Raw genomic sequence first — 17440 nt, forward strand, 5'->3', positions numbered from 1 at the left:
TATCTATTTTATTTATTTTATTAATGATATTTTTAGAGAAATTTCTTATCATGTTGTTCTATCAATTGATGATTTATTTATTGACTTGTTGACAAACTAAAAAATAATATTTTATATTTAGAAAAATATTATTTATTTAAAATTTTTTTTAAGCAGTTTATTTTTTGATTTTATAAAACAATACGTTTACGATATTTATATAATTTTATTTTCAAAAACTCGTTATGCTTATGAAAAACAGCTATTAAATATTAATAAGTGACAAATTATATACCCAATATTTTTATGTACATGTGTATAATAATAAAAAACGAAAAAGAAAAAAAAAAAAAATTATAACTGTTCGGCTGATCAATCACCGGTTTTGTAGAATCTCGACACACTCACATAAAATGTGTGTGCTGTAGATTTTTTTTTTTTATTTCGATTGCATATATGACTTGTTTATTGCTTTCGTCGATCAGTTGCCACTTTGCCAGCAAGTGCCTGAGTACAAATCATTGCTCTGAAATCAATTTTTTTTTTTTAAAACAGCAGTGATGAATTCAATTAAGATTGCATTACAAAAGGTAAATAATTAATTATTATTTTATCGTTTTGAATTTTTAAAATTTATTTAGTTTTTTTTACGTGGTTTTTTTTTGGGATACAAGTAAAAACACACTGGGTTTTTTAAAAATCCACAGGGAATATTCGCTTCATGCTAAAAAATAAAATTTTTTTTTAAACAAAAATATTTAAATTACATTCGAGTGTTCAGTTAAATTATTAATACAGTTTTCGATTTAACATATGGAACAATTTTTCATACAATCGAAAACCAAACAATCGAAATTTAATAGGCGTAATATTATTAAAAAATATCAAGCCCAATTTTTGAATGTCTTTTTATCAAATAAAATGACCTCGTAATTTTTTTACAGTTTATTTTCATTTCTTTCAATCTACTTGTGAAATTTTTTTTTTTATTTTATATGTTGAGTAGAAAGTCAAGTTGTTTCGGTTAAAACCTGTATAAATATAAATATAAAAATAAAATTAATAAATTTGCCAGCTTACACGTTAAAAAGAGCTTGGATAATTTGTTTTATTTTTTTTTTTTTTCTACGTTATTTGTATGAGCTCAACAAGTGTTCATTATTGACAAACGTTTTTTATCTTTTTTTTTTCTTTAGTCCGAACCGTCGTAATGATTAGCCGACTTATGTAAATATATAATGATAAATTTATTTTCAAGATTAAAATTTTTCTAAGGCCTCGGCTTTGAACTTAAATGAATAATTTAGTAACCATTTTGCTCGTATAAAAATCATTTAAATCTTTATCTATATTTTTTTATTATAAAAACGACTATTGTCATTAGTCTTTTGGACACTTGATTAGTCGTCTTTCCAACTCATTTTGTATTTTTTTTTTATTTTAAATAAACAATAATAGTAAATAAATTTTCATTTTTAAATAAAACTCTATTTCCAAGTATTTTTTTTTTCTTTTCAAAAATTCCCCTGATAAAACAAATCGCTAAATATTTTTTAAATTTGTCTAGCAATTAGATAAACCCTTCAACTATTATCAAAAAAATTTTCATCATTGGCCAAGCATTATTCGCTTCTAAAAAAAAAAAATTTCAAGCTTAAAAATCTAGAAATTATGTTCTATAAAATGTAATTTTTAAGAAGAAAATAATTTGCATTAATCTCTTGTTAATTAATGAAAATTTTAAGCTTAAATTAATGAAATTAAAATACTTAAATTTTATAAAATTTTTATAGATACCTAAAGATGTTATCAAGGCGAAAAAATTTCATCTTTCTAGGGGTATTTCAAGTAGTGCTGTAGGACCTTTAACCCAATTTACTGAAGATGAAATGTTAATGAAAGAAACTGGTAATTAATATTGATATATTATCCAAAAATTTTTAAATTATTTTTTATTAATTTGAATATTACTTCAGTGGCAAAACTAGCTAAAGATGAGATATTACCCTTGGTAAAAAAAATGGAAAAAGAAGGAAAAATCGACGATGGTCTTTTAAAAAAATTATTTGAAAATGGAGTAAGCATTTAATAATTAAAAAAATATCGAGGGGGAAGTCACTTGTGTAATCTGGTGTACATCGGGAGAAGAATCTTCAATAATCTCTTGAAATCTTACAGAAATGATTACGGAAAAATCTTGTAATCGATGTAATCTAAAGTACTCTTGTAATCATTTGTAATCATCAATAATCTTTAAAAATTTTATGTAATCACCAGTAATCTTACGTCGTATATCTGTAATCTGCAAAAATTTCTTGTAATCTTGATATGCTTACAGAAAATCTCAGTAATCTTCCCTTCTCTGTTTTCAGATCGCGCATGCGCGTGTATACATGCACATGTATAGTATATACTAATTTTTTTTTTCTTTATTCGTTTTTCATTAATTTTTTTTTTCTTCTTTGAATTTTAAGTGTAATCATAAAAGATTACAGGGAATCTTTGTGATTACCAAAAAAAAAAGTAATCTTGTGTAATCATTAGGAATATTGCATGATTACAGGTAATCTGTAATCTGGTGTAATCTTCAATAATCTTCAATAATCTCGTGTAATCTTTTTGAAATCTTTGAATTTTAAGTGTAATCATAAAAAATTACTGGAATTCTTTGTGATTACAAAAAAAGTAATCTTGTGTAATCAATGGAAAGATTACATGATTACCGGTAATCTGTAATCTGGTGTACACTAAATTTTGGAGTGACTTCCCCCTCGAAAAATATATTAAATTCAATAATAAAATTATTTAAATTTTAATTTACTATTAATTAAAGGTAATGGGATTAGAAATACCAACAGAATATGGTGGTGCTGGAAGTAATTTCATGTCAACAATATTATCCGTTGAAGAAATAGCCAAAGTTGATGGTTCTGTTGCTGCTCTTGTTGACATTCATAACACCCTCGTTAATTCTCTCATAATGAAAGTTGGCACAGACGAACAAAAAGCCAAATATTTACCAAAATTAGCTCAACAATTTGTAAGTATTAAAAATCATTCAAAAAAATTCAATTTAAACAATGTATTTTCTCTCCTTTTTAGCCAGGAAGTTTTTGTCTAACTGAGCCAAATTCTGGATCCGATGCATTTTCTTTAAAAACCGAGGCTAAAAAAGATGGTAATCATTATGTAATTAATGGATCAAAAATGTGGATATCAAATTCTGATATTGCTGGTGTATTTATCGTCTTTGCAAATGCCAATACATCAGCGGTAATTAATTTCATTATAATCTACATAAAAAATAATATATAAAATTAATATTAAACATATTTTTTATCTTAAATTTTTGAATGACATTATCATACACAAAAAATGATAATATCAATCAATAAATATCACTATTATTTCTCATCGGCGTATAACTTTGATTACATAAAAAAAAAAAATGTTTAATTTTTTTTTTTTTTTTTCTTATCAAACGATTAAAGTCTTTTGAACCAGTCAAATTAAACTGCAATTTTATTATACAAGTCATTATCATATAATCATCATTAAAAACATCAAAGAAAAAAAAAAATTACACAAATCTTCAAGGACTTGGATAAATAATAATAAAAATTTGTATTTCGAAATCGACCACCAATAGAGATAACAGACAAACATTAACGTCATTAAATTATCAATTTAATAAATGAATAAATATTTGTTAACTAATTTACAGGGTTATCGAGGGATCACAACATTTTTTGTTGATCGAGAAATGGAGGGTGTGACTATTGGTAAACGTGAAGATAAATTGGGTATTAAAGCATCAGGAACATGTATGGTACATTTTGAAAATGTTAGAGTACCTGAAGATAATATACTTGGTGAATTTGGAAAAGGATATAAATATGCTGCTTCATTTTTGAATGAAGGAAGAATTGGTATTGGTGCACAAATGATTGGAATATCACAAGGTGCATTTGATGCAACAATTCCATATACACTTGAAAGAAAACAATTTGGAAATTCTATATTTTCATTTCAGGTATTTTATTTATTTAATATTTATTTATTTAATTTAAATTATTTTATATTTATTTACAGTCAATGCAACATCAAATTGCTCAAGTACATGCTGAATTAGAAGCAGCGAGACTTTTAGTTTATAATGCTGCAAGATTAGTTGAGGCTAAACAAGAATTTGCTAAAGAAGCTGCAATTGCAAAATTAATTGCTTCAGGTAGCTTTTAAATTATTTAATTTATTTATGATTGTTTTTTTTTTGAATTTTAATAATTGGTTTTTATTTTAGAAACTGCTCTCAAGGTCACAGCAAAGTGTATAGATTTTATGGGTGGTGTTGGTTTTACAACTGATTTTCCACAAGAAAAATTCTTTAGAGATTGTAAAATTGGAACTATTTATGAAGGAACAAGCAATATGCAACTATCAACAATTGCCAAACACATTAAAAAAGCTTATTCGTAATTTTTTTTAATATAAATATCAATTAATCATTTAAACAACTGCCAATTTGTGCATTCATCAAATTTTTTATTTAATTATTCAAATAATTATTTGATTTTTTTTTTATTTTACATTCATTCAGACTGTACCATAAAAAGTATACGCTCATATTTTAATAAAAATAAAAAAATATATTATACTTACAACAATTGTTTTAGCAAAAATTAATTTTACTAAATTTCGATTTTTTTTTTTCTTATGAATGTTTCTTTATTTTTATATGATAATTTCGAAACAAAATTTAATATTATAATATTTTGCATAAATGTATAAAAATGAATTAAATATTATTATTAATAATAAAAATATATTGAATTTTTTATTTTATTTATTTTTTTAAGTCGCCGTATATCTATATATATTTTACACACAAATAACTCATATGTTTTTGTGTAAATTGCTATGGTTTCGCGAGAATTTTTTCTATTATTTTCGGCTTATAAAACCATCAAAAAAAAAAAAATTCAAAAGTTTATATTTAAATTGTTATTTATTAAAAAAATACTCAATTGTTATTTGAGGTTTTTACATTACAAGTGGTCGAACAATTGATTGACTTTTATTGTTGTTTTTGTTATAACAATTAAAATTTTAGTAACAATATAACATAAATCAAGTTAACATTTACTTATAGAGAAAAATAAAATAAAAGATAGAAAGAATAGCGACAGAAAGTAAAAACAAAAATCGTGCCTATGTATATATTAGCCCTAACACTGCTTATATTTAAATATAATTTCAAACATCTCTATCGCGATTCACAAATAAAATGTATTTAATATGATGTTTTTTTTTTTTGCACAATCCCATGTTTCTTCGTGAAGTGGTAATTCACCAGGTCTTGGTCTTGAAAATTTTTACAATCTATTCATTTGAAGTTTTTGAAAACTTGATGAACCTGTTATTAATTGAATTATCAATGATATATTATTAATTGAATAGCCCAGTAATTTTTTTTTTTTATATAGATTAACCCAAAATATGGAGACTGTTGCAATTGATACTCAATAAGTAAAAGCATTCGTGTTATAAATACTGATTGATGTTAATAATGCATTTTTTCATTATGAATTTTAAATATTAATAAACTATCAATACAAATTAAAAGTATAATTTAAATAAAAAATAAAAAAAGTTACATAATATTTTGTTTATCAGTATGCAAAGATTGGAAAAACAATTTTGTTGATTCCGGCTTCACAGAATATATAGTTTTCCTAAACCAATCAATAAATCATTTGAAGATGAAAAAGATGATTTTGAATGGATTAAAATTTTTTTTTTTTTTTAAATAATGTTTTGTTATTTTTTATTTTCAACTAAATAATTTAAGTAATTTAGTGCATGTCCAACAAATCCATAGTACGCATAAAATTGTATAAACCTTTAATTTGATGATTGAAAATTAAAAAATTTTATTTAGTATTATACAATTGCATTTTTTTGCACGTGTTTTTTTTTCTAACCGCATTCCGCATGGCATCCACGTAAAATTTTCGTTTTCACCTTGACGTCATCGTGGCGCGAGACTTCATCTTTTAAATTTTACCTGGCCCCAGCCAATGACTCGTCTGCAGAGGGCGAAACTAGGCAGTAAATCATAGAAATATATAGTGAGTTCTAGTCTTCGTCTAGGATTGTCTAGGATATATAAAGGGCTTCCTGAACGATTTGTAGTCAGTTTGTCTTTGGTTTTTGTCGGTTTAACATCATCTATAAAATTTTCCGTCCGTTAAATTCGTGGTTAAATAATTAAAAGTACCTCGTGGTTGTTCGGTATAAAAAAAAAAAAATTTCAAAGTTAAAATAGTAAAATATTTTCTTAGATTTTCGTCAGTTCGTTTTAGTTGTCGCGGAGTGAACATCGTATCGTATTTTTTCGTCCGTTAAAGGTTAGATATTTTAAACGACCGCGTGTAAATTAACTCGTGGTCATAAAAAAAAATAGTGTTATTAAAATTAAAGTGATATATAATAAGAGTGATAGTGTATAAGTGTAAAAAATGCCAGTTGCTGATTTGGGATTAATTGGATTATTGGAGACTACTGTACCAGTTGCTGTTTGGGATTATTGGAGACTACCTTGACAATTTCTTCATGGCTTCGCTGAGAGGATGTGATGGAATTTATTTGGATTATTGGAGACTATATACCTGGACAACTTCTTCATGGCTGTTTGCTGGCATAAGGTAAGTTCCTCTAGATCATAATTGACTAGTTGTAATTTTTAACCTATCCCGGAAAAGTGCTTCAATATCCTTGAAGTTTCAACAAATTGTTGCTATATTTTTTGAAGCTTCTTGTCGTTCCAAATTATTATTTTATGTATAGATTCATTTTGACTAATTTCTACAATAATTATATGATCAATTTTAATGCGTCAAATTAAATATAGTCTTAGTGTAAAAGTCAAAATGAATCGACCTTGTCTATCTCAAACAGAGTAGACGAGGGTGATTAGAAATTATTATCTATCGTGAAATTTATAATAGATAAATTTTCACCCTATTTTCCATTCGCGATGTATTTTTTTTTTATTTGATATTGAATGCACGTTTCCAAAAATAATAATAAAATTTTCAAGTATGTTTCAGGTTTTTTTCTGTTTCAGGTTTTTTATGGTTTTTCAGGAGTTTAAGTTTTTCACAATATTAATATTATGATTTTTTTTGTTTCAGGATTTTTATGCTTTCAGGATTTTTATAATTTCAGAATTTTTATGTTTCAGAATTTTTTGTTTCAGTATTTTTATAATTTCAAAGATTTTTTGTTTCAGGTTTTTTACAATTTCGAAATTTTTTTGTTCCAGGATTTTTATAATTTCAAAATTTTTATGTTTCAGGATTTTTATAATTTCAAAATTTTTATGTTTCAGGATTTTTTGTTTTATGATTTTTATAATAATTTCAAAATTTTTATGTTTCAGGATTTTTTGTTTCAGGATTATTATAACTTTAAAATTTTTATGTTTCAGGATTTTATAATTTTCAAGATTTTAATATTGAATAATAAAAACTATACTTACCTGCAGCTATTAATTGAGCGCGGGTATAGTTATGTATGTATTATATTTTTTTTTATACATGCGTGCGTCGATACTTGCTGCTATGAGCGCAATCGAAATTTAAAAAAATGCGATCGAAATAATTCTAGCTGCAGCTGGAAAACGTGCGAAAAGTGGAATAGGTCTACTGGAGAAACCACTTTATAAAAAAAAAACGAGTCATTGTCTTACCTCCTGGGTGACGTGGAAAAGACACGTTTATAATTTATCTGTAATTATTTATTTATCATTTTTCAGCTTCTACAATTTAATCAACACCTAAATATATTTCTTGAAAATTAAAATTCATCTCAAATAATAATAATTTTATCTATTTTTCATTTTATTATAAATTTATTTTTACATTTTCCGTTTGAGCTTTTTTATTCATTATTTATGGTTTCATTAATATTCATCAATATTATTCAATTAATATGTACAAATAAGCAATCAATCAAGTGCCTCGAAGAGAGGCTTTATTTTCTTTTTTATAATAGGAAAGTATATGATATATTTTTTATTATTTTTTTTTTGTATTTTCACTATAATTTATTTTAATTTTAAATATCACATTATTGATTTATTTTTTTATAATATAATTATTAACTTTTTTTCAATTGTTTAAACTTATATTCAGTGCATGTAATAAAAAAAATAATAATACACACTAATACACACACTAAAGTCAAAAAGTAAATAAAAAAATTAGTAATAACAGCAAATAACATGTAGAAAATGACTTAATATTATTATTAAAAAAATAAAAACTTACTCTTAAATGTTATTTATAGTTTAATTAATTTATTATATTATAATCATAGTTTAAATTGTCACTATAATTAATAAATAATTATATATTTTGACTTGTCACATTATCAGCTATATGATGAAAAAATGTAAACAAAAATAACACGTGGCCCACTGCGCTGCACTGCGCTGCTCTGCGCATCCGAATGCACAAAAATGACGACCACGCATTTATTCTATCGATTTTCTCACATCTATCACAGATGATCTGTGAGTTCCAGTGAGTTCATTAATTGAATGTGAATCTGTGGCCAATGTTAAATAGTTTTTTTTAAATTATTTTTTGAAAAAACCATATAAAGTTTAAAAGTCTTAATCTTTTTCATCGATATATATATTGAGATAAAAATATATTCAACAAAAACTTGGTTATAGTAATTATATATAATGGCTGAACATCAATGCCTCGGGTTGGGTGAGGTCACAAAAAAACGTAGCTTAGACGAAGATGTCCAATCACAAAAAATTATAAAAACAGCTAAAGTTAATGCATATCCATTTATGAATAAGATTAATAAGGTTAGTCTGAAAAATAACTGCAGTCAAAACATGCACGTAGATTAAATATTGCATTATTGTTATTATAAATATAAATATATTATTTATTCTTTTTAGATATATTATGATGATGATGATCATTCTTATCTCAAAAATATAGCAGTAGTTGAGCAAGTTAATGATAATCACCTGGTTATAAAGTTGGGTTACATGCCACCATATGAGAGTCAAGTTGACTATGCTAATTATTATTGGCTGGCTAAACTGATCACGTATGTGCCAATATGTGAAAGACCAAAACTTGCATTGGGTATGACCTTATAATTACACTATTAATTTGATTCAATTTAATCGATAATTAATATATTTACTTTTTATTTTTCAGTATGCAAAGATTGGAAGAGAGTCCTTGATGATTCTTGGTGTAAGGTCCAAAAACTTGAATTAATTCATTGGCGATATGATGAGTATCCAAATTGTTTGACTAAATATTCAACGAGTGATGGAGGATTCAGTTTTTTAATATCACTGCTTGGTAAATGTGGTCGTTTTTTAACAAAATTAGACTTAACAGCTTATGATAACTGTAACATAGTACCAGTTGTTAATGGATTGTGTCCAAACCTCGTAACACTTCGATTGAGACTCAGCAACATGGATCAAGCAATATTAGCCAATTCATTTACAACTCTATTTAGACTTGAATCATTAACAATTATTTTTGAAAATTTCAAGTCTTTTCCAGTGTTACCTTTAATTGCTTTAATTTATTCATTGAGAAACGTTGCTAAAACATTAACTAATCTAAGTCTCTTGAATTGGGTTGATGAATTAAAAGGCAATCCCAGTTTCACAAATGCAATGATTAATGTAAGTTACAACTTAATATTTATTATAAAAAAAAAATTATTCTTTTTATTCTTCACATATTTATTATATAAATTTTTTTGCAGGTACTTCGTGACTTGAAAGCCCTGAAAACAATGGAAATTGCTGGTGTACAAATTCCTCATGATTTATTCGATTATTTGAAAAACGAACTTTATCATTTTAACCATACTGTACATCTTAAATATATTCCAATAACAAAACCGTTTATGGATATCAAGTTATTGAAATTTAATGGATGCCGAATGAGAGATGATACATTGTATAGTATTGCCAATACTTTCAAGAACTTAAAAATATTACATATGCATAGCAACTGGGTAACCGATGATGGTGTTGTAGCACTTTCTAAGATGAATAATTTACAGTATCTTAATTTTGAGGGCCGTACTAACATCACTGATTCTTCAATCAAATTGCTTAAAAACTTTATTTATTTAGGTTTACCATCTAGTAATAAAATTACTGATGATTCAGTCTTAAAAGTTCTTGAAAATTCACCAAAGATGAACATGCTAGATGTTAATGGCACAAATGTGACTGCTGAATTAGTAAAAAAAGCAGCAGAAATATCAAAAAGTCGAAAACTACGTCTCATCTTTTGTGTTGCATCAATGCCAGATATACAACAATATGATTCACCATATTTTGATTTGCGTATATATCAAGAAGTTAATGGAAAACGAACAGCTGTACCTGTCAGTGCAAGTGCTCATCCAGATGGTGGACTCACAACGAGTTAAAAAAGGCAAGCACAAATCTTGTGAATGGGTTTTTTCATTCACCACTGCTTTCGAAATTTACTGTTTACATTTTGAAGTATAACATGAAATACCATTAATCAAATATAATAATCATAAAAAATTAAAATTAAAAAAGAAAATTAAGAAAAATTGTATAACTTTATCAATTTTATCAATTTTCAAAAATGTATATTATATATGATATAAATATATTTTGAAAGTGATAAAAAAAAAAAAAAAAAAAAGAAAATTAAATAATCAAACGTTTTTGTATTTATAAAATAATATTGTACTTGATATTTGAATTAAAAATAAAAGTAAATAAACAATGAAAAAAAGTTAATCCTTAGTTTTTTACAAGTACTAAATTTAATTTTAAAAAAATAAAAACTGTAAATTGATCTTAATGCTTATTACCCTACTGCTACTAGTAATGAGGTTTTAAATTATCTTTTATACATTGCATATATTTTAAGCATCAATTATTTTTAATGAATGATTTCAATTGTAGCCAGGTACGTGGTAATGTATTCATGATAATAATAGCTTTATTTAATGCATCAACAGGTGAAAATATTTTTAATCAAGCCAAAAGATATCTATTTAATAATGAACCTAATATGCTAAATAATAAATCTGATAACCACCAAGTAAACCTTGCCAGCTCAATAAATTTCATAGTAATTTAACAACCATTAATAATGATCTATAATTACTTAACTGACAAAACAAAAATTATAGATAAAATAGAGATGAAGAAAAAGAAAAAAAAGGACAACTTGAAGAATGCGAATAACTGGTAATTGTAAAGATGTTTTTTTTTTTTTTTAATAGAAAAAGTAGAAAAAAAAATCTAGTCAGATAGCAGTACAAAGGGGATGATGAGATTGAAGATATGATAATGAACAGATGGGATAATTTAAAACTAACACGACTAACGCGAAAAAGAATGAAAAATTGACGATGGTCTTTTAAAAAAATTATTTGAAAATGGAGTAAGCATTTAATAATTAAAAATACATATTAAATTTAATAATAAAATTATTTAAATTTTAATTTGCTATTAATTAAAGGTAATGGGATTAGAATTACCAACAGAATATGGTAGTGCTGAAAGTAATTTCATGTCAACAATATTATCTGTTGAAGGAATAGCGAAATTAAAATATTATTATCAATAAATAAATAAATATTTGTTAACTAATTTACAGGGTTATCGAGGGAACAAGCAATATGCAACTATCAACAATTGCCAAACACATTAAAAAAGCTTATTCATAATTTTTTAAAATATAAATATCAATTAATCATTTAAACAACTGCAAATTTATTTATACATTTGAATTTTTATTTATATGTGATTTTAATCATTCAAATAATGATTTGATTTTTACATTCATTCAGACTGTACCATAAAAAGTATACGCTCATATTTTAATAAAAATAAAAAAATATATTATACTTATACAAAAATTGTTTTAGCAAAAATTAAATTTAATAAATTTCGATTTTTTTCTTTTCTCATAAATTTTTCTTTATTTTTATATGATAATTTCGAAACAATATTTAATATTATAATATTTTGCACGAATGTATAAGAATAAATTAAACATTATTATTAATAATAAAAATATATTGAATTTTTTATTTTAAGATATTTGATATAAAATATAAATGTTACTTATTTTTGTACTTTCACTGTTATTTATTTTAATTTTAAATATCACATTATTAATTAATTTATTTATTTATAATATAATTATTAAAATTTTTTAAATTGTTTAAACTTATATTTAGTGCATGTAATAAAATAAAAATAGTAACGTCATGCTGTCAAAGTGTCAACACACACAAAAGTCAAAAAGTAAATAAGAACAGGTGGAAGATGACTGGATGACTGCAATGCTACCAAGGTTGACCGAGGTCAGGACTATCGCTGATGTCGTTGTATCTTGCTTATGCAATTGCAACTGAAATTGCCAATTTTTCAGGACCTTCTTTTGGTAAACTGAACAAGTTTTAAGTTTCAAGTTTTAGTGCGTGGTTATCAACGACAGACAGACAGTATCAAAATGAGAATTCCAAAAGGTACATAGATTGTTGTTATAAAAAACTTATCAAACTTTAATTAGTGTTAAACAATTATATTAAATTTTTATTTGTTTTATTATTTAGTTTACAGAATGTTCTTATCAAGAGGTGTTCCAGCCAAAAGGATTTTTCCCACGAAGAGATTTATTGTGAAGCAGGATCCTGGTTATCGTCATCAGGCTTTAAAAATTGACCATAATACGACTCAATTTTTAAACATGGGTTTCCCTTCTGGGAATGAGACATTTAATGAGTTTTGCGGCTGGATCATAGGAATTTATGTGGTCTATAAATCGATGCCATATGTATGAGACTGGCTTCTCGATGTGCACTTTGCCATGACTGACAAATTCGAAGCCAAGATGCAGGCAAGAATTAAGTAAATATTTTTGATTTTTTTTTAAATTTTTATAAATTAATTTTTTTTAAAAATAATTAATTATGAATTTTTTGTATTATTTTTTTGTTTAAGAGAAAAGAAAGAAAAAGAATCAATTGATCAATTTAAAAGACAAAGTGAAATTGATTATGAATAAATGACGTTTATTAATGATAAATTACATCATTAAAATAATAAATTATAAAATAAATAAAATGTAAAATACAAATTGTAATTTTTAAAACTCTTTATTATAAATTACAAATAAATAATATACATTTGTTTAATAAAAAAATAAACTGGGTTAAAATTTTTTTATTAATAATGATTTTATAGTAGAAAAATAATTGCAACTTTAATTAACTAAAATGAACAATTGGACTAACTTACTAACTTATCTTGATGTTCAGTAAAATTTTGAGGAAGAAATTCTAATTTAGTTGATCTTTGTTGTGCTGCTTTTTTAATTCTTTGCAAATCTACTAATGGTGTTTTGTTATTTGTAAATTTTTGGATTCTTTCTTTACGCATTAAGTCAGCTTTAAAATTTCCTTCTTCAAGAAAACGATAATCTAGTAAAGATAAATAGCTAAATTAAATAAATAATACATAAAAAATATGTCTAAAATTAGATTAATTATTTTACCACTTAGAATATCTAAATCTGTCATATTATCTTTAAGTATAAATTTAACTTTATCGCGAATTTCATCACAAAGTAATGATTGTTTATGTATTTTTGCACACGTGAAACTGCAAGTTCTAACCTCACATTTCGGACAAGTATATTTTGCTTTAACTGCTGCACAAACTTCACATTTATTATTTATAATTAAAAATTGTACAAGTAGATTAAAATTTTATTTAACATGTTATTTATTTTTTAAGATAAACATATTTTTTCTCTGATGTTGTTGTCATTGTTTTTAATTTTCTTTTTAACTGTCAATGTCAAATAATAAACACAAGAGAAGACACTTTGAAAGTCTCTCTCTGTTTTTCTCTCTTTTTCTCTCTCATATTAAAAAAAAAAAAACAATTAAGATTGCGCATGTCCAGAAGTAAATTGACGATAAAAAAAATTTTTTAAATAGTTTTCTTTTCAAAATAGCGTGGATAGAGATAGAGATAGAAAAAAATAGTATTTGAATTTTTTGTTGAGAAAATAATTTAAAATTTTTTATGTAGGATGAGTTTTTTTTATACGGGCAAGGGTTGAGGAGATATTTGCGGTTAAATATGGAGCAAAATCGGGTGGAAATAAAAAATACCATATTGCCATCTTGTGTGTGTGGTGTCATTTTCCAACAAGGCCCAATGTAAGTGTGTGTGTAGTGACCTAGTGTGTACACACAGACCTTTGGAACCTTTGGAATCTTACTCAAGTGGATCCAATTAAAATATATTATTAAAAATATTTGTCAAATACATTTTTTACACAACAATGAATTCACTAAGATTAATAGGTAAGTTTTATTTATCATCAACTTTTAATATTAATAAAATAATATTAATAAAAAAATCAACATTCAGGTCTTGGTCATGTAGCATATAAAATAAATCCAGGAATGAGATCAATTGCCTCGATAAATTCACTGTCAGAAACTCATCAAATGTTACAAAAAACAGTCAGGTATTAATCAATTAATTTATCAATAATTTCATAAATAAATAATGATAAATAATTTAATTTTAATAGAGATTTTGCTGAGGGTGAATTAAAACCAATTGCAAGTAAAATTGATAAAGAACATAAATTTCCAAAAGATCAAATAAAACAAATGGGAGAAATGGGTTTAATGGCTGTATCAGTACCAGAATCACTTGGTGGTACTGGACTTGATTATCTTGCTTATGCAATTGCAACTGAAGAAATATCACGTGGTTGTGCAAGTGCTGGTGTTATTATGAGTGTCAACAATTCTCTGTATCTTGGTCCAATTGAAAAATTTGGTAATGAAAGCCAAAAAGAAAAATATATAAAACCATTTACAAATGGTACAAAAATTGGATGTTTTGCATTGAGTGAACCTGGTAATGGTTCTGATGCTGGTGCAGCATCAACAACAGCAAAAATAAATGATGATTGTATCAATATAAATGGTACAAAATCATGGATAACAAATGCCAATGAAGCTAATGGAATTGTATTATTTGCAACAACAGATAAATCAAAAAAACATAAAGGTATAAGTGCAATGATTGTTGATTCACCAATAAAAGGATTAGAAATTGGTAAAAAAGAAGATAAACTAGGAATAAAAGGAAGTAGTACATGTTCATTAATGTTTGAAGATTGTAAAATATCAAAAGATAATATATTAGGTGATTTAGGAATGGGTTTTAAAATAGCAATGATGACACTTGATTCTGGAAGAATTGGTATTGCTTCACAAGCATTAGGAATTGCACAAGCATCATTAGATTGTGCTGTTGAATATGGAATAAAACGTTTATCATTTGGTCGTCCAATAACAAGTTTACAATTAATACAACAAAAAATTGCTGATATGTCATTAAAAATTGAATCAGCAAGATTATTAACATGGCGTGCAGCATATCTTAAAGATAGCCATAAGCCATTTACAAAAGAAGCTGCAATGGCTAAACTTGCTGCATCTGAAGCAGCAACATTTTGTAGTCATCAAGCTATTCAAATACTTGGTGGAATGGGATATGTTACTGATATGCCTGCTGAACGTCATTATCGTGATGCAAGAATAACTGAAATATACGAAGGAACATCTGAAATACAAAGAATTGTTATTGCTACAAATATCATGAAAGAATATGGCTACAAATAATAATTTTAAAACAATAACAAAAATTATTTTTTAATATTTTTAAATGCTTTAAAAAATTCAAGATATATATCATGTTATGTAAATGAAAAAAACTTTGATGGAAAAAATTTAAAATAATATTTTTATACAAGGAATTAATTTGAAGAAAAAAATTTTTTGTTTTATCTTATTGTTGTTAACTGTAGATATATATTTTTATCTTTTTTTTTTAAACCTGGTGACTCTGACAATATGGATACATTTAAAAATATATTGTTATACATTGATTTATCCTAAATTTTCTATCAAGATAAAATAGTGATTAAACAATTTATCACTTTAACAAACATTAAAATTATAATTAAATTGTATTTTAAAGTTTTTTTTATTTACCTTATTGAAATAGTATAAGCAATCCCTGAATACAACTTAATACCATTCAAAATATTATTTTTATTATTTATTTTTAAATTGTATTTTACTTGTTCTTGATAAACTTTCATTTTAAATTTCAATAATAAATTATAAAATCAATTGTTGTCTTTTTTGTTTTAAATTACAATTTAATTCCAATTTGTGCAGAGAACATTTTAACCAGATTTTAATTTTTATGTGCACTTGATATTTTAAACAGCATTTGAATATTTATTTGTTATTAATTTTAAATAAATTTATTTAAAATATTATTTGTCGAAACAATAATTAGTTATTGTAACAGTAATTAGAAGTTTATTAAGATAGCTGTTTTTTTTTTGTTTTGTAAATTATTACATACTAAATTTAATTTAAATGAAATGTTATTGTAAATTATAATGTTTCGTTTAAATTAATACTTATGTATAATAAGCGTGCTTATTATTTCACAATTAATTCATAAAATAATAATTATTTATTTTTGTAAATGCTTAATTGTTATAAACAACCAGAATTATTTAAAGTAGGCTCGGCACTCGTATACTATTATATTATGTTGAAGATATATTTATATTTTTAACCGGTAAAATTCATAAGCAATTAATTAACTTTTCTTTTTTAAATGAACAATGAGTTTATTATTTATTTAATACAACTCGTAATTTAACATTTAATTGCTTTGGATTAATCACTGTTCTTTCATTCTAACAAAAAAAAAATTAAAATAATCATCTTGCATATTTTGATAGCTATCAAAGGCAAGAGATAGACAAAAAAAAAAATATACAGCTTTGTTTTTTCAAACAAGTGAATGGCAACTTGAATAAACAAAATATTAAAAAAAAATATTGACATGATTACTTTTTACTTTTTCACTAATTTATTATTGGAAAAAGCACTTCATTTCACTTTGAATTACACGCTGATAAAACACCTTTCATTATTTTTCAATATATTTTGTTTTTTAAATTTATTTATTAGAATACTTAAAACATTATTTAGTTAATAATTCAATTAGCTATATTTTCATTATCATTTTTTTTTTCCTCAAATTTAACTTATGTTTCTTTTTCTATTTATAAATGTTTTTTTTTTATTATTCAAAAAATCATTCTGCTCAAACGTTCTCTTCATTATAGCATTAATTATTGACTCAAAACATTCTTTCATTTGTAACCTTTCATATTGATAATTAAATACAGTTCAAATATTATTTTGACTGACATGTACGTTAATCTAAAACCATATTATCTGATTAATTTATAATTTTAATATTATATAAATTGTAAAATAAATTAAA

At 24.6% G+C, this 17440-nt stretch overlaps 2 protein-coding genes across 3 annotated transcripts; both read left to right on the forward strand.

Annotated features, from left to right (window-relative positions):
- The first annotated feature begins 458 nt into the window (after positions 1-458).
- LOC122848924 (short/branched chain specific acyl-CoA dehydrogenase, mitochondrial) lies at positions 459-4802 on the forward strand. Of its 2 annotated transcripts, XM_044147375.1 has the most exons (8): positions 459-569; positions 1773-1887; positions 1956-2056; positions 2813-3019; positions 3082-3252; positions 3704-4012; positions 4072-4207; positions 4280-4802. In XM_044147375.1, exons 1-8 carry the CDS (start codon positions 540-542, stop codon positions 4453-4455), a joined length of 1245 nt encoding a protein of 414 aa, XP_044003310.1. In that variant the 5' UTR covers positions 459-539; the 3' UTR covers positions 4456-4802. The 2 variants fall into 2 exon arrangements, with proteins under 2 accessions (XP_044003310.1, XP_044003311.1); XM_044147376.1 differs by lacking the exons at positions 1773-1887; positions 1956-2056 and having other exon boundaries at positions 464-569; positions 4280-4798.
- A 9188-nt stretch (positions 4803-13990) lies between these two features.
- On the forward strand, positions 13991-17312 carry LOC122848925 (short-chain specific acyl-CoA dehydrogenase, mitochondrial). The gene is made up of 3 exons (XM_044147377.1): positions 13991-14409; positions 14477-14576; positions 14643-17312. The coding sequence occupies exons 1-3, from the start codon at positions 14388-14390 to the stop codon at positions 15745-15747; spliced, it is 1227 nt and encodes a 408-aa protein (XP_044003312.1). The 5' UTR covers positions 13991-14387; the 3' UTR covers positions 15748-17312.
- The last annotated feature ends 128 nt before the right edge of the window (positions 17313-17440 follow it).

This window comes from Aphidius gifuensis, linkage group LG2, assembly GCF_014905175.1.
Source record: "Aphidius gifuensis isolate YNYX2018 linkage group LG2, ASM1490517v1, whole genome shotgun sequence".
Classification (NCBI taxonomy): Eukaryota; Metazoa; Arthropoda; class Insecta; order Hymenoptera; family Braconidae; genus Aphidius; species Aphidius gifuensis.